At 36.1% G+C, this 18,158-nt stretch overlaps 1 protein-coding gene across 1 annotated transcript; it reads right to left on the minus strand.

The window, feature by feature from the left end:
* Window positions 1–74: 74 nt before the first annotated feature.
* Window positions 75–17,654, minus strand: slc12a4 (solute carrier family 12 member 4). The gene is made up of 24 exons (XM_052561466.1): window positions 17,395–17,654; window positions 9,552–9,649; window positions 9,239–9,367; window positions 8,984–9,130; window positions 8,286–8,340; window positions 8,026–8,156; window positions 7,683–7,924; window positions 7,281–7,495; window positions 6,968–7,132; window positions 6,576–6,674; window positions 6,329–6,386; window positions 5,904–6,078; window positions 5,366–5,484; window positions 4,867–4,965; window positions 4,589–4,708; window positions 4,355–4,459; window positions 3,590–3,758; window positions 3,198–3,393; window positions 2,905–3,074; window positions 2,613–2,744; window positions 2,399–2,506; window positions 2,068–2,255; window positions 1,580–1,713; window positions 75–1,399 (listed from the first exon to the last, which is right to left on the minus strand). The coding sequence occupies exons 1-24, from the start codon at window positions 17,531–17,533 to the stop codon at window positions 1,308–1,310; spliced, it is 3,285 nt and encodes a 1,094-aa protein (XP_052417426.1). The 5' UTR covers window positions 17,534–17,654; the 3' UTR covers window positions 75–1,307.
* Between the last annotated feature and the right edge of the window lie 504 nt (window positions 17,655–18,158).

An 18,158-nucleotide genomic window follows, 5' to 3' on the forward strand; every position in this document is an offset into this window, starting at 1 on the left:
ATGTAAAGATGAATATTTTGGAAGCACCAGAGAGTCACAGTTTATACTTAGATTTATCTGCGGATGACACAGTCTTTCGATAATATTGTATTCATTTATTATAGAAGGAAAAAATACTCATCAACTTAATGCAATACCACCTGTTTTTTCTGTCTACTTTTTTGTCAATCAACGAGGTGTGCAGTAAGAGGCTGTCTTCTCTGAGGCAAAACTAAGATCATATAATACATGTAGCATGTTCTGCAGTTCATAGTGCACTTTATTGTAACTTTTTTCATATTCTTAGTTTTAAAATAATTTTGTATTAATACTGTACATAAAAGTACATCGCATATTTCATTTTAGTTAAATCTCTCTCTCTTTGACATGAAACACTGAACAGACGTAACACTATACAACCAGTTACAGATCATCACCTTTATATACCAGATATAAATGTTGTTAGTCAATAGAGTTTTCCATATTTTCTGCTATTTGTATAACAAATGTATGTAACACATTTCTTTACAGTAATCATGTCCTAAAAAGAATAAAGTCTATCGGTATCCAAAATGTCTCATTCTCAATGTGAGTTGTGTACTAAAATGCAGTATGTTGACAATGAATGGTTAATTTATATAGAATCAGTCTCAAAAAAGCTCTACAATGCCGTTATAAATTACAAAATCTACCCATCCCATATAATGCAGTGGGGAGTTTTACAAATAAATAATGAAGACAAAATAAATAAAAATAATATGAGCACTCAAATGGCAATTTAAATTTAGTACTGGCATTTTGAATGGATCAGTCTTGTATCAGGAAGCAGTAGATCTGTTACTTGTGCAGTGAAAGTCATAATAATCAAATGTGCTCGTTTTTTTATAGAGTCTTCCTGTACACAATGTTTTGCATGTCATTTTTTATATTAAAAGGAAATGTAATATTTATCTTCTAAATGAGCTACTGTTAACTGTTGTGAAATATTTTCTTGGTTCTGACCCAAGCCACTATATTTTCTAATCAACTGTTAGCATGCCCTAAATTCCAAAGTGAATCTGAATGTTATGGTGTGGATGTGGAATGGGCTCAGTTGAAAAGGTGCACAACTTAGCACAAACATGCCTCTAAAATATTTAAAGTGAAATGAATTGTTAAACGAATGAATTACACTTTAGTGTAAAACTCTTTTTCATAAACTGTAAAATGTTTAGGCTGGTATATGATGTTGAAAATGCATATTCTTTATATGCCACTTTTTTTTTTTTGACTTGCATTAGCTATAATAACAAACAGTAACAGTGGTTTATGTATTGATCTTTGACCATTCAGGAATAGATGGTGATAACCTCACGACCTCCACCTCTCACAAGCAGCACTCTCTCTAGCCCTTCAGTTAACACCTCAAGAAACTCCATATCTGAAATCCGAGTTAAAGAAACAGCATGAGAAATAGCAATAGCAAACACGCTCCATACCAAACAGAGCATTTTTTTTCATGTTGGATTTATCTATACTGTATCTCACTCGAAACTAAGCACACCAGTAAAAGAATGCTTTAATACAGTACTTAAAGTATATCATTCTTTGGGAAGGATACAGTTTTCATCTCCCTCTGGGTTGCGTGGAGGTCCTGGCATGTTCAGCAGCACGAGTCTGGCATCATGGGATTTATTGACAATAACCTCATTCAGCTTTACAGCTGTGTGCATCCGCCGAACATTAGATTGGTCACTTTAACACACACACAAAGAGAGTTTTGATTTAAACTAAGGTGGAATAATACATTTAGCAAATGTGCGGAATTTAATAAATAAACAAATAAAATAGACTATAGGAACTTTGAGGACTAAAGGTAATTCCACACTGAAATTAAACAAACATGCACACCCACATAATGTATTTACTTCTGTAAAAAAGACAAATACAAAAAGGAACAGATGTCAATGATCCTCTACTCTTTATGCTAAACATAAAAAACTAATAGGTCTATTATACAAAGATAAAAAGGAAAACCTTTATACCAAATACTGTGTTGATAGTGTGCAGTGGTGGCATTCCAGTTCTTGTTCCTGCTTGCCTACTCACGGTTTAATGCTGATTAGTTCTCTGAAATTTTCAGGTGCATTGCTTCGGTTTCGTCTTTCCGCTTCTATTTTTTCATTAGTCCAGGTCATCTGGTTTTTCTCTGGTAATACTTCAATGGTTTCCTCTTCTTCATCCGAGTATAGACTGCCCATTCTTATCAGCGAGTGTCTGTCCTTCACTAGCTGGGCCTACAGTGAAGAGTAATGAGACCACACTTAAGAGAACTGCTAATGCAAGGATATAACTTTTATAGTCAACAAGACATTAAATGTGATGCTAATATTACAGTGTAAGAACAGAAGAGACATTTCACAAGTGAATATTGCTGTACCTCTCTGTCTCTCTCTGCACTAGAGAGCCTCATTTGTTTTAGCATCTGTGACCTCTGCTCCATCATCAGTGTCCGCTCATATGTATATGCTGAGATATCACTGTCGTGCTGCAAATAACACCATTTTACATCATGAAATTATGATGGCATACAAACTTAATTTCATATGGTGGGATGTGAAGTGTTAATAGTAGAGTGAAAGTGTTCTAGATACCATCTCAACCACTTCCACCTCTGCTTCTAATCTGAGCTGGTACAGGAAGGTTGCCAGGTCTTTCTTCATCTGAATGCTGTTATCGTCCATTTGAGCCACAGTGAAGATTCGCATCTTGCATTTCCGCCAGACCTGGAGTACAAGAATCCAAATCATATTGAGCTGATTTGTTAATTGTCAGAACAAATATTGCCAATATATTTATATTTTAGATCATTCTAATTCATTCTCATTGAGTCTTTTTCTAACATTTAAATTTGTATTTTATAATTAGCAGTGATTAATCGTTCACCTTATGTTGTTTGAGAAGGAAAGGCAGGAGCATGAGCATTCCACCATCATGGACAATCCACCACACATCAATATATCCATCAGAAAAGCGCTCATGATTGCTGGGATAGAATGAGACATTTTTTGGAACCATCAGAGCCAGGTGGGCAGCTGTAGTACAGCGGACTGTATCTACAAGGGAGAGAATATGAAAAATGAGTGAATTAACATTAGCCTTTATTAGGACTGTGTCTCAGTGCAGACAATAACAATGCACATAACTCAAATAAACCTTGCCCAAACACTTGTTCTTACTAATGAAGGTTTTCCAAGCCCTTGGATCTTCACTCTGTCTCCAGCCATACGGCCAACCCATAACAACTGTGTTATGTTTCATGCCTCCCAGACCACAGGACTGGATGAGGTGCGCGACCCCCTCTCTCACTTTGGAGGCGACCACCACCTGACAGAAGCCCTTCACCCGCTCAATCTCCATCATGTTCTTTATAGCCTGGTGGAGGGTATAGAAACCTAATTTAATGAAATGTTGCCTTTTGCTATCTCTCCCTTGCACACTCCAGAGAGGCTGATAGAGCTGCAAAAACAGTGACCTAATTTCATACACAATGTATTTGCATCTGTATTTAGGATCACAGTTACATTCATGGTAATGCTAAAAGTGCGTGTAAATCAGGAAACTTCCTCACCTGTTCTGACGCTTGTGTTTCCCCATAGCATTCCAGGAAGTTGCCCTGTATCACTGATCCTACAATGGTTAGACCTTTTCCTGCCTTTAGCTGTGAGGCAAATGTAAGCATTCTGGGATATTTCACATGCAGGTCTTCATCCAACTTCAGCAGAACCAGCAGCTGTGGCCTATTAACAAATTGATTTTTATTTATTTTATTATATATATAAAAAATATTACAAATAAATTATGAGTGTATAGTATCTAATGTAATAGCGTTTCACAATTGTATGCCTATATACACTAGTTTGGGATCAGGAAGATTTTTTTTTAAAGAAATGGATTAAAGGTCAAAAGAGGCTGACCTTTTGAAAGAAGCCTGAAAATATTAATTGTTTTTCACTAAAATATTAAGAAGCACAAATATTTTCAACATTCAAATGAATAAAGAAAAAAATGCTTCTTGAGTACCAAGCCAGCTTTACCAATATGCTACTGTAAGGACAAACACTGTTTGAAGTATGCCTTCAGGAGTGCATTATTCAAACAATATCTTCTGGCTTTTATGAACATTATTTAACTAAGCTAAGTGAAAGCATTTCCCAGTCATTACTAAATATGTGTTCTGGAAAAACATCAGCTGATTATATTTTAAGTTAACATTTATTTACACTTTTTATCTAATGTCTTTATATATATTTTCTTTAATAGTTTTGGTTATATAATGTTTTCTACATACTGCAGTCAATTATTGTGGAAAACACATTGTCTGTGACAAACAAACCTCCAGTTTTTGGTGTGGGGTGGTCCAACCTCCAGGCGGAGAAGAGCGTAACGGGCTGCACTAAGGGACAACCCACGGATCCCGTCCCCCCATTCCTTCTCTGCTCTACAAGAGAGCAAACAAATAAAAGTCACAGCTTTGTAAACTAAAGATGGAGAATTCAAGTGACTCTTCAAGTGCTTCCCAGTAATATACTGTATGTAAGTTCAATGGATGTAATTGGAAGTCACTTACCCCTGATACTCAATGTACTTGTAGATCATACCAGCAATGCCCATTGCTACAATGGCATAGTACCAAGAGGAGATGAACATAAGGGCTACACACATACTCATGCCCAGAAATGACAGAGCCCTGAGATGGAGAGAACAGAGAACATTTCAGAAAAAAGACACATTATTGTTACAATAGCTGGAATTGTTTAATTAGAGGTCATTTTTAATACAGACATATATATATGAATGTATAGACATATATATGAATGTATGCAAACAATTTAACCGCACACTTACCAGTGGTAGTATCTGAACCGAGGTCTCCAGTTTGGCGTTCTTAAAAGTGTTTGTACTGCACACGCCAAGTTTACAAAAAGATAACACATCAGGAAAAACCTGTAAAGTGAACAAACATATATACATTTCCGAATAAATGTCATGTAATACATGCAATGACAATTAAGGTGAAAAACATTTTGACATAAAATAAAACGTGAATAAACATCATCTTTATTTCTGGCTGAATATCAGGACTGCTGGCAGTGACAAGAACATGGAAACACGTGTGCTGTTTGTTCCGAGTCGTTTCATAAGAAGCTACTGTAAATTGTTGTTTATCCTACATTTTATCTGTTTGCAATATAATATGTTTACTTCAAACGCATCAGAAAATGATTAAATGAAAATAATTGCATTAACATGCAACATTCAATATAAAAATGTCATCTTATGTAATTTTGATCATTTATTTTGTGTGACAGTGATATACAGTATCTGTGTGTATATTTGTCCTCACATGGAGAGAATAGGAGCGACCATATCCAGTGATGCAATGAGGATGCCTAGCTCTGCTATGAGTCCCGTCAGCAGCAGGGCCCATGTGGGCTCTCCATTAGCTTTACTGTGTCCAAAAACCTAGGTGTATGCAAACACATGGAAACACACACACAGAAAGCAGCAGTCAGCTGTTAGCATAACATATTTACATTTTATGGAAAACATTTTACATATGACATGCAAATGCTTTCTTTCTGGCTTTTGTGGTTTGGCATTCCAGAAAAGGAAGTAAATATAATCCAGGTGTAAATAATCCAACTTTATCTGTCACGTTTTAAGTTTCAAAACACAGTAGTTCTACAAAACATTACGAACCACAGATAAAAGTTAAACTTGCTGCTATTATATACTGTGTACTCCAACTGAGATAGCAATTAAGAAAATCATCATGGTGAAAAAAGATTTGGAGTTATTATATATATATATATATATATATATATATATATATATATATATATATATATATATTTGAAAGCATATATCTGGAGCTCTCTTACTCTAAGGAAAGGAATGATGTTATCTTTAGCAATGGCTTGGAGGAGGCGAGGAGCTCCTGTGAGGGACTGAAGTCCTGCACCCACTGTGGAGAAAAAGGAGCCAATCACAATGACCCAGGGAGAGGGCCAGGACAGTGTGCCAACCACCAAGTTTTTATTGACAGCATCTCCAAATCTAAAAGGGATGTGGAACAACACATGAGACACAACATGCTTAATTTCATTTATGCATTAAGCAAACACTTTTATCCAAAGCTACTTATAGTTCATTCACGCTATAATTATTTTTTTTTTTAACCAGTATGTGTGATCCCTGGGAACTGAACCCACAACCTTTTGCGCTGCTAATGCAGTGCTCGGCCACTGAGCAACAGGATCATTTTCCCATCTAAAAATTCTGTATTTGTAATCTCTAAATGACTTACTTATCTCTCAGCACCACACCCTCAATACAGGCCCCAAATAGAACCACAGAGCTGAAGTCTGTGAAAGGAGTCAGGGAATGTTATGGAACTTTTTTAATGCTAAATAAAACTTCTAAAAAAAAAAACATAAAAAAATAATTTATAACACAAAAACAAAACGTAGTCCTAAAATAACATTCTGTCAATAAGAGTAATAGATTAATTATTGTTTTAAACATAATATCAGAACCAACAGCAAAAAGGATACAGACGAGAGAAGTCGTTGTAATAGCCAGGATTGTCCCTATTGGTATAGACTTCTGTGCATCTCTTAGATCACCAGATCTGTTTGACCCTGCCATAATGCCTGTCTCAGAGACACAGAAAGACAAAAATACAGAATTTAAAGACATTTTCATTTTAGAAGATGTGTAAAAGATGCACAGTAATAACTAACTTTTTCACAACTTTTCAGAGTTTTTAATTCATTTTTTTTTATGGAGTGGTTGTCCACTGAAAGTATTTTTTTAAAGCAACAGTCCAATATATTAAAAGCACTGCACTTCTATCCATCACAGACTCATTCTCTGTTCTATATGAGCTGCGCTTTAACACTGTGTTATAAATAAATACATTTCTTAGAGGACAGATGAGTTTTACCTGTGGCAGAAGGAAAGAAGATTCCCACTAAGAGGGTGAAGGACGTGGCGATGTCAGCAGACACATAGAAGCCAAAGGTCTCCATTGAGCCATGGACATCAACAGAAGACAGACTTGCCTTTTCGAGAATCTGCCCTTTCTCCATGTAATCCCCCCACATGTTTTCTACACACATACATATGCACAAAGCTACATATTATTCATGATAAATGGTAAGTGCCTACAGAAGGAGGGCCTTTTCACCATCTTTAAATGCATGTTTTTCTTTCTTTTAGGACCTAGACAATAAGCTGTAGACAATATGTGTCCTTACCTTTAATGATGCCACTGGCCAGCCCAGGAATGCCCTGGATCTCTGTGACATTGTTCTGGAGGAAGTACTCATCACAGTGAGCACTGCTGGAATTCTCAGAGCTGCAGAAGTTCTTCCAGAGCTGGCTGGGAACCGTGTCATTACCGACAACTACTGTCTTCCCACAGACATCAAACAAATCACGAACTAGTGTGCGGTTTCCTAACATGCAGATCCTGCACAATTAAAAAAAGAAAAGAAAAATTTTACACTTATTTGTATTCAATGATATTTTAATTCTGCATCATAAGAAAACTGTGTAAACTACGGAAAATATATAATATCATTATATAAATATATAAATAGTATATATATCAAATACATACATAAATACGTATATAAATCAAATATATAAAGACTTACGGAAACTCAGGAGGGTGGAAGACAGATTTAATAGCACCGGCATAAATGGAAACAATGGAGATTATCACACAGGCCAGGAAAAGGGAGGCGAGTTTGTTGACATATTTGACTCCCACAAAAACAACAACAGCCATAAGGCTCAAACATATTGTGCCATAGACCCGCATATTATTCAGCATTGCACCACTCCCTGCATGAATATCTGCGGGATGGAATATGGCAGCCTGAGGAATCAGGTATTTCTGTGGACAATAAGAGTTGATCAATGATTATTTTCATTGCTGCATCATTTTGGGGTTTGGATCATTGTTTGTGTGTGTTGTCACATTAAAATGAGACTGACCAGAAATATTTCAATTGCTCCCAGTATGTACATCGCAGCAGCGAAGGTTGTGCCCAAATAAAAACAGAGCCCAACTGCACCACCAAATTCAGGGCCCAGAGACCGAGATATCATGAAATACGCCCCACCAGCTGCCAATTAAAAAAAAAAAAAGAAAGAAAAAAAAAAGAAAAGAGAGAGAAAAATAATTAAACTAAAATCTTCAGTACTGATATTTCTTGTACAATGTTATAATACAAAGGATAAACATTTAAAATTACCTGGAACTACACCATTAGTGGCTATGGCACTCATTGAGATTGCTGTTAACATTGTCTGTTAAAACAACAAACAAAAAAAAAATCATACATTTAAACATTTTAACTATATTTTATGTTACATATTATCCTGCTTTCCACATATCAAACTCACTTTGTGCACTAATGGCAAAGTTACAGAGTTCACACACAGCTACTGTTTAAATTGTCAGTGTTAACTTTTATTTACTGGTTTACTATTTCTAGTGCTTCATATTATTTGACATATTGTCTGTATCTTGTTTTGGACATGCCAAACTGCTTAAAAAAAAATGTTAGGCTGCTTGTTTACAGGACAGACGACGAAAAGCAAAAGCAAGAGTGTGCATGTTTTTGTGGCATATCAGGACACAACTCTGTATAAAGACATGGGTATGATACAGGTATTACAAGGAGAGGGTGACTTATGAGGACATACTGTAACCCATGTCCCCATTTTTCAAAATGCTTATAAATCATACAGAATGAGTTTTTTTTGAGAAAGCAAAAATGCACAGTTTCCTGTGTGGGTTAGGGTTAGGTATAGGGTTGGTGTAGGGCCATAAAATATACAGTTTGTGCAGTATAAAAACCATTATGCCTATGGGATGTCCCCACTTTTCACAAAAACAAACGTGTGTGAACATGTCTGTGTTTGTGAGGGTGTGTCTGCAGTAACTCACACAGGAGCAGCACATGAGAACGATCAGGAAGGATTGGACGACACCTGCTGTTCCTACTATCCAGGTGAGACGCAGAAAGAGAATCACACCGAAGATGTTCTGCAGACATGGCAGATACACTCCCATCAGTGTGCCCATATTCGGAGACTACAGAGAACATATCAGTAGAAGAGAGAAAAGTCTTTCAGAACAACATTGTTGCAGATGTTTTGGTTACAATGAAAATATCATGTTATGGAAATAACATTTTATAACCTTGGGCATTTGTCTGGATGCATCAGCACTTTCTGCCTCTTCATGTTCTTTGGCTCCCTGAGTTACATTTGTGTAACTGACCAGCCGACTGAGAAGAGATGAGACCTTCGGTCGGATATCCAACTCTTCCTATGGAAAGAGACACCTCAGCACCAATCATACTAAAACATAATTCTACACATGACATAACATGAAAACTATTCTTATTTTTTATGTTGAATTTAAGAATGTTATCGAGACAACAGAAGCAACCAAAGCCAGTAAAATAGCAAAGAGAATTACAAAGAGAAGGAAATAAAGATGTAAAATGAACCTCAAAGAGGGCCAAGTTTTTGTCGTAGTAGTCATTCCTCTTAGCTGCTGAGTCTGAACTGCTGAGGAAAGGACTGTCTTCTTTATGATTGCCATGACCTGCAGGGGGATGACATTTAAACTGCATTTACTGGATTTAACAGGCATACACATCATTCCAGTGGGTGCATATGGTGTCCATTTTTATTTTATGTGTTTATTTCTTTATTTTAAACTAATATCTCATAATTCTTAACTTGCTTTAATTGATTTTTATTATGCTTTTCCATGTATTGTATCATCACATGAAAGTAATTTTATCTAGATTGGTTCAATACTTACTGCCCATTCAACTGATAAAGCATATTTTGTTCAGCATAGAGGAAAAGAAAGAAATGCAACCATTTTTAGCATACTTTTTCCCCTCAGAATAACTGTAAGCTTTTGCCCACATTTAATCACTGTATGTAATTTCCTGTCCTACGCCCACTAATTGAATGTGACTAATATACTATTTTTTTACACTCTTACATTGTGTAACAACTGAATCATATGAGATCATTTTGAGACATGCGTTCATGACCTCTAGACTGGATTATTGTAATGCACTTCTAGGTGGTTGTCCTGCATCTTCAATAAACAAGCTACAGGTAGTCCAAAATGCAGTCCTTACCAGGTCAAGAAAATATGATCACATTACCCCAATTTAACAGTCTCTGGACTGGCTGCCTAATAAGTTCTGTATCAGTTACAAATTATTTTTTTACTTATCTATAAGGCCATTAATGGTTTAGCTCCTGCGTACCTAACTAGCCTTATACCAGGCTACAAACCATCACACTCCCTAAGGTCATAAAACACTGGACTTTTGGTAGTTCCTAGGATAGCAAAGTCCAATAAAGGAGGTAGAGCTTTTTATGCATTTGGCTCCCAAACTCTGGAATAGCCTTCCTGATAATGTTCGGGGGTTCAGACACACTCTCTCTAATTAAATCTAGATTAAAAACACATCTCTTTTGCCAAGCATTCGAATAATGCATCTCATAATTTGTGACTGCAGTTGTATCTGCACATTCTTATTCTATTGATTGGGTTAAACTAATTAATTTTATTTTGGAACAGCAGCTATGCTAATGATGTCTCTATTTGTTTCTGTTTTGCCATGGGATGTAAGATTTACACAAGCTCAAGTCTGGATCCAGAACACCTGAGAGGAGATGATGCCAACCCCTCAGAGGACCTCAGATGATACTAACCCTGAAACAACATAGAGAACTAACAAATATTGCTACTTTCTATGCAATCACATTAAAATAGCTGTTAATAGTGTCCATCGTCTGGCTGACTACGTCTTGTATACATTTTTCTGAAAATTCCTGTCATTTGCTCATAAACTGATCATCACTTATAAGCTACTACTAAACACACACACACACACACACACACACACACACACACACACACACACACACACACACACACACGCACACACACACACACACACACACACACACATACATACATATATATATATATATATACATACTGTATATTGCCCTACAGAGGGTAGAAACAAGCTGATCTACAACTTAAATTGCCTTAAAGTGAAAACGTTTTCATTTTTGGGCACATTTTGAAGAATCAAATACTCTGTTGTTGGCCAGTGACAAAACTAGTCATTCTGTCACACTATGACATAAGTAACTGTCATAATATATAGTCCAAAAACACACAAACAGAAACATATACACTCCTAAATAATCTTCCTAACTTCAGAAACAGATATTACCACTCTTTTCATTCTGTGGCAGCAGATCTTGAGCCTGAGCTCAGTTTCGGTGACAGCGGTTAAGTCAGGACAGACATTATAAATTGACATTATAAATTGAAGAAAACAAGGAGAAGGTGATATTTCAGAAACAGATATATGCAAAGTATATATTTCTTTTAACATTAGTCCACATTACAGACCTGAATTCACAATTAATTAGTTCATAAATGCAACCATATCATAAACTTGCTCCCAAATACACAATAAAAAAGATAGTTAATGGAAATTGTCAATATTAAACTGAAATCTCTGCCTTTGCAGTTTGCTTGCTATATGTCTAACTCACCTGTGTCCAGGAGCAATTTGTCATTATAGGTAGAGTTTGCATGAACATTGCTGTGGGTCAGCATGTTTGTCTATGGACAGCAAGGCAGGCAGCACACTGTCTATATCCAAGTCAATGTGAACTATTAACTTTTACTAAGAGAGCAGGGGGGATTAGAATTTACCCACAAACACACACATTCTTGCCAATGGTACATTTGCTAAAACACGCACACACACACACACACACACACACGCACACACACACACACACACACACGGTCCCACAGGTTAAAAAAGCATCCACTGATAAATCAGAAACACTGCTACACACTTACACAAGAGATTCAATGTGAGCAGGGCCTTCCATAAAACTTTGAATCCATAATGTTAACACATTTTAAACACTTGTTTAATTAATGAAATGCCTGAAATTGGAACCAGTTTGGGATTCAAATGAATTTGGGATCCAAAACAAATATTTTAATGAACCATTTATTTGGTCTCTAATCAAATAAGTAGGCCTACATTTGTGACACTAAACATGTTCACTGCTTTTAGGTCTCAATATTTTGTACAAAAGTCATGCTAAATACTATGACATCCTAAAACGTAAAATGTATTTAGTAAATATAACTCAAATTTATATAAATATAGCATCTTTACCTATGGTCTCCAATCAATATCCATACTGTAGAACAAACAAGAACACAATTGTCAAATGCTGCCATCTAGTGAACAAGTTTTCTTCCCTCAATCTGTGACATAAAATGTTGATATTTTTTAAACACTAAAAAGATGTTAACATCTTTTTTTTCTGAGCAAGAAAAGTTTGAGAGAAACTGATATGTTTACTAGATATGTTTAACAGATTGCTTCTACACAAAGCCAAACAGAAATGGTTTGACAGCCTCCACAGAGAATGTGTCTCGCTGTGTAACTGCAGGAGGGGGAAGCCTGAGCTTTATGGCGGCAGGTCTGAACACGTTAACAGGACTGTGCCAAAAGCTGCAGATCAAAGCCAAAACTCCTAACCTCACACATGTGGTGTTTCGAGTGAACTGAGAGACTTCACATGCTTATAGCAACATTTATCCAGTGGACAAGAACGTTACTTGTCAAGTAAAGACTGTATAGTCATACTTTTAGATGCTACACAGTCATTCGTTTTCAACTATCTGAAAACATCACACACATAAGCTGTTTTTGCACAGTGCAAAAGAAGACTCGGGCACATTTGGTAACCAGCTGTAGAAAACAGCTCTGTTCAAACATCTGTAAATTGTTGCTCAGACAATAGCCCAATAGCGATTTACCTCCAAAGTGAAATATTTTGAAGAGACGAAACCAGTTGTCTTGGAAAATACAACAGCTGATTAACCCCAGGAAATGATATTGCTGTTAAGGAGGTTGTGTGAAATTGGCCAAATATTAAATTTTTTTAAACATTAAAACATCTTCTTTATTAGTCAAAGTTATGCAGTTTAGGCTGATTTAGCCCTTTTTGGCAATGTAATGTCTTATGATGGCATTGGTTCCTTGATGTGATTGTAATATTATCCAAAGTGTAAGTGTATTGTTAACAACCTTTGTCTTTGATATTTTTAATTAGTTGTTTGAGACTAACCTTATGCTCATCACTGTCTCAAGCCTTCATTACAAGTAAACAGCTCCAGTGAGTATCTTCAGAACAGTCAAATTAAATGCCTGCAATAGTAGTAATTTAGTTCAATGGAGAGGAGACATGGGAAATTACTGACTTTTACGTTGTATTAATGCTTACCAGTTATACATGTTTCATTTTAGCCATATCAATAGCTTTTTAACAATTTAAAGATGAGAAAGTAAGCTTTTAACAGAGTGTTTTAACCTTTAACAAAAGGGGTGGACTGCCTGTTTTTTCATGAGAATTTGTTGCACAATAGCCCATCACTATTAACAGACTTTCAAAATTAGATGAGAACAGTTGAATAAGTCTGTGGAATTGGACCCTGCTGGGAGAACAGAATGTACAAAGGCTTTGATGTGCATTAACAAGAGAGAAGAAGCTGTACTGTACAGATGGAGTTTCAACAATTAGAATCATTAGCAAAAGATAAATACAAATATATACTCAGAAGCACTATATGAAAACAACGCTGTGAAAAAGTAAACAATGCCAATAAAGCACTGCAAATACTTAACTTTTACGTGATGATCATAGTTTATTTATTTATTTATTTATTATTAATAAAATATACTTTAAGATGTCAAATCAACACAAGGCCTACACTGAAAATGTCTAAATTGTGCTTCTCCCAGCATGTGGAATAAATAGTTTTGATTTTCTCTTTGCAGGTTTTATTTGCATCGTTGAATATATCTTGTTTAGTAACCTGTTATCATGTGATGTCAGGGCAAATATGTTATGGAAAATTATTATAGTTGATTGTTACCCTTGATGATGTTGATGATGATTGACTGTATTTTCTGGCTTGTGATTGTTAATGTTATTAGTGTTTATTAGATGTGGTCAACATTTTCAGACAACACTCACTCTCCACAATTGTACATTTGTCTTTGTAAACATGAGATAAAGTAGGTAATACTGCACAATTTAAAACCACATAAATAAAGGTATAATGTGTATGTAATTCTTTTATAAGTTCATGCAGCTTACAACATCATTACGTTATCTAAACAGGTATACTACCTTGTACACTGTTAAGATTTAAAAATTTATTTTTTTAAAGAAATATTGTCACTATCATCTAAATTAGTTCACCATCAAAAAAAAATAAATAAAAAAAAATAAAAAAAAATAAAACACCCTTCAGTCAATCCAATTGGGAAATCACAGGATCACATTCACAATAGGTTATTTATATCCCCCCACAAAAGGGTAATAGTTAAATAGGATCTTTGTGTTGGAGATATTGTAATTCTGAAGTATCATATCACCATATATTGTGGGCATGTCCAGTCACCTGTTTTTGAAGTACATCCCATGCCTATTTTTTTTTTTTTTACTTAACATGCTAAAATTATTAATGATATTAAGATTAACTTAAGGACATCTAAGTGCACTCAACAGTGCTATTCTGAACCCAACTTTCATACACTCAAGTACTCAAGTGGTAACTAAATAATTTTTTTAACACATTTTAGCACATTTTAGGTGTTCCTAAATAGCACATTTGGGCAGATCTTAAGTTTATCCGAAGAATAAAGAATACGTTTTAGTATATTTAGTACACAATTTGGGCTATATTTTGGAGAAAGTGGAAAGATTTTTTTGGACTCTGTGATTTAGTAATGACATAATAGATATTATCATAGATCAGTATTTTAAATTTAACTTTGTTACATTATACCTTGCCCTGCTGGTTTGTTTTCATATTCATATCTTTATTTTTCATTTTTTATTGTCTCTATGTTTCATTCTTGTTTAAAAAAAAAATAAAATAAAAAAATAACAAATAATTGTTTTAAGATCAGTAAGAGATAGGTCAGTTTAAGACATTCTGTGCTTGTCAAGTGCAACTGTCTTTCAACAAAAACTAATGCAGGCCCTCTTAGTGGAAGGCGATCTATTATTAACTTAAGAAGCCAGAGACATTCTTAGTGTTAAGGACTGCCAAGCAGCTCCCACTTGAAAATAGTATGATGTTGCTTTTTCCATGTCACATAACTACTCCTTCGGGTTATATAGTGGATGACTGCCTCCATGATCATCAGTTGAGGAACACACCAACTGGGTTTGTGTTAAACCCACTCAAAAATCTATAAAAAAAACCTGTTCCAATTGTGTTAGAAAACTGTTTGTCAAAGAAATCCAGCTAGGGTAGTTATAATAAAGTCGTCTCTCTTTAGCTGCTGATGCTAATGAACTCCGACAGCTTGTTTTTAGGACTGTATTGAACAGGAATTGATTACTTTCATATATGAGGGAAAATAGTTTCTTTATCTGTCTTCATCCCTCTCTTCATCTGTTTTCCTGTAAGTAATGTGGAAGTAAGGCATGACGTGGTTCATGGGTTTGACTGAGAGCTGATGCTTTTCCATTACAGGCCTGTTTCAGCACAATAACCGCAGTGTGCCTTCCTGCTCTAAACGTCACTGAGCTAACCCACTAAAAAACAAAGTTAGCACTGTGAACACCCTCCTTCTGCTCTGCCCCTCCTAAAGTTAAATGATCCACCAGTGTGTCTGCCACATAAGTCTACTCTTACTCATCCAGCTACACCATTGCTTAAACAGAGAAAATCATGCAAACTTATTTGGTATAAAGAGATCTACAACCTCAAAGACCACCACAATTTCAGCGACCACCTTTTCTGATGTCAAGCTTTGCTTAAATGTTCAGAAGACCCTCTATGAGGTCAGTGGGTTGAGGCGATGGCTTAATTTAAATTCACAAATGCAAACACATTAAGGGCCAGCATAGGATTTATTCGAGTCATGGACAAACACGTCATCTGCTAGGAAATTATACATTTAGAAATAGGATAACGTAATTGCATTTCTGCAAGTATTCCAGCATGTTATTTACATACTCAGATGTTGAAAGAGAGAGATTGAAACACAGAAAGATTTTAAAGAGCCAATGGTAAAAACTCTCAAAAATTTGTCTTTTTAGTAAATTTTCCTTTTTCTACTTTTCTGTAATGAAATGTCCTTTTTGGGCCTCTTTCATTTGGATTATGTTCCACTCGTCATTTACCTCTAAAGTTAGCTGTTTGAGATTATGGGGTTCTTTGCTGATGTTGTTGTTGCAATGATTAATTTGTATAATTATTAAATATGGAACATTGTATTGGAAGAATCTGCGTGCACACATTTTCAATCCATCTTTCTTTTTGTTTAACTCCTGCAGTGATTTATTCAGTGATTCACTTTGTTCATTCATTTTAAGATGCAAGTTCAGCATCTGTTTTGTAAGATGATATTCATTTTTTTTACTAAGCCTATAGGCATGAACATGCAAAGACTGGATCCAGCAAAACTCTCTTGATCTTACTAACAGTAAGTCATTATTATACAGTACATTGGCTATATATGTATGTGTTATGGTGTGCCTATCCAATTTACAAAAGCCTCACTTACAAATTTGCACCTTTTTATCCCAACGCACAAATGAGAAAAAAAGACAGCTGTGTCTCCACAGACCTGGTGGTCTCTCCATATGCCAGTTACAGCTGCAGTAAACAGATGCTGATGTCTCTTAATCATGCCTTAGTGCCGCACATGTCTCTATCTTATAATTCCTTTCACTTTTTTAAAATGCGCCAGAGAAAGGAACAAGATGGAGGAAAGAAATGCCAGTTAAACCCTCAGCTGTTATTTTGGCACAAAGAGAGGGCTTCATCTTTTGTGTACATGAATACTTGAGGCCTGTCCCATTATTGCAGACCCCCCCGGGTCCCGCCTCTGCTTGGGCTCTTTATTGTTTTCCTTTGTCACCACCGTGGTGTTTGGCATGTCAGCACTGTGCCAAGAGTCCTGAGTTGCTCTTAAATCCCTCCCCTTATATCAAATATACGTCATTTTATAGAGATACAACTTTGCCAACTTTGCCAACAAAAACTGGGATGTGAGTAGCCAGTCGGTCCTGTGACATTACTCACTAAACGACTGCCATGGTTACCGTATTCCTGATGGTTTGAAGATGTTTGCCAAGAATTTTAGGGTTAAATCAAACTTTCAAACTCAAGTTCCAGAGTTAGTTAAACTCAAGTTTACACCTCGGGGACTGTTTTTCACAAAGTGACAAATGAAAGAAAAAACTTACCATCTGAGCTAACCGTGTCTCCATGTCCAGGGTATCCTCCCTGTCCCGTGTCTCTGTAATCCACCCAGTTTATTCCCTCCAGACTGTCATAGTTGGAAGGAGAGTTATCCTGCACTGGTACCACAGTGAAATGTGGCATATTTTTATCCGTTTACCGTGAGTATCTGTCTCTCTCTTTCTCTTCTTTTGGCAGATAGCACGTTCCCAGCTGAACTCTCCCTGAAATCCAACACATTCCTCTAGTCTTCCCTCACTTCCTCTCAATCCATTAGCATAGTCCCCACCTTCCTCCCCTGGTCCCTCCTCCTGTTCGGACAAATAGAGAGGCTTTGACACTTTGGCCTGTCTCACAATTTCCCCCTGCTCTCTCAGCCGTGAGTCTCGCTCTCACTCATGTTTCCCGGCTTAAAACATGGCTCACAATCTTGATGAGGAAAAGAATCAGTATGTGTTATGGGTTGTTTCATACTACAGCTGTTAAAACCCAGATCCATTTTATTCTATGAATGAAGATTGCTTAAAGTATATTATACCATTTATAGGCTAAAATCTCACAGGGGAAACCTTCAGTGGATTTTGTCTGCATGTCAAAAGGAAATGGTAAATACATTGGTAAGGCATGCGTGTACACACAGCAGTCTATTTCAAGTTAATATGTAACAGCTAGACCAAATGGGTTGCACCAAAATGTAGGAATCTTATTTTAAGCATTAGCAGCATATCTACTCATTACTAGGGATTGTAACTTGTAACCTGTATTTAAG

This window comes from Carassius gibelio, chromosome B7 (assembly GCF_023724105.1).
Source record: "Carassius gibelio isolate Cgi1373 ecotype wild population from Czech Republic chromosome B7, carGib1.2-hapl.c, whole genome shotgun sequence".
Classification (NCBI taxonomy): domain Eukaryota; kingdom Metazoa; phylum Chordata; class Actinopteri; order Cypriniformes; family Cyprinidae; genus Carassius; species Carassius gibelio.

What these genes read in the sequence shown, in the direction of transcription:
- slc12a4 (XM_052561466.1), bottom strand. Translation starts at nt 17,533, where the DNA reads ATGCCACATTTCACTGTGGTACCAGTGCAGGATAACTCTCCTTCCAAC. An exon ending in CACTAATGGTGTAGTTCCAG is followed by an intron (nt 8,157 to 8,285) that starts GTAATTTTAAAT and finishes TTTAATTGGCAG; the next exon opens with CTGGTGGGGCGTATTTCATG. An exon ending in CGGTTCAGATACTACCACTG is followed by an intron (nt 4,709 to 4,866) that starts GTAAGTGTGCGG and finishes TCTCCATCTCAG; the next exon opens with GGCTCTGTCATTTCTGGGCA.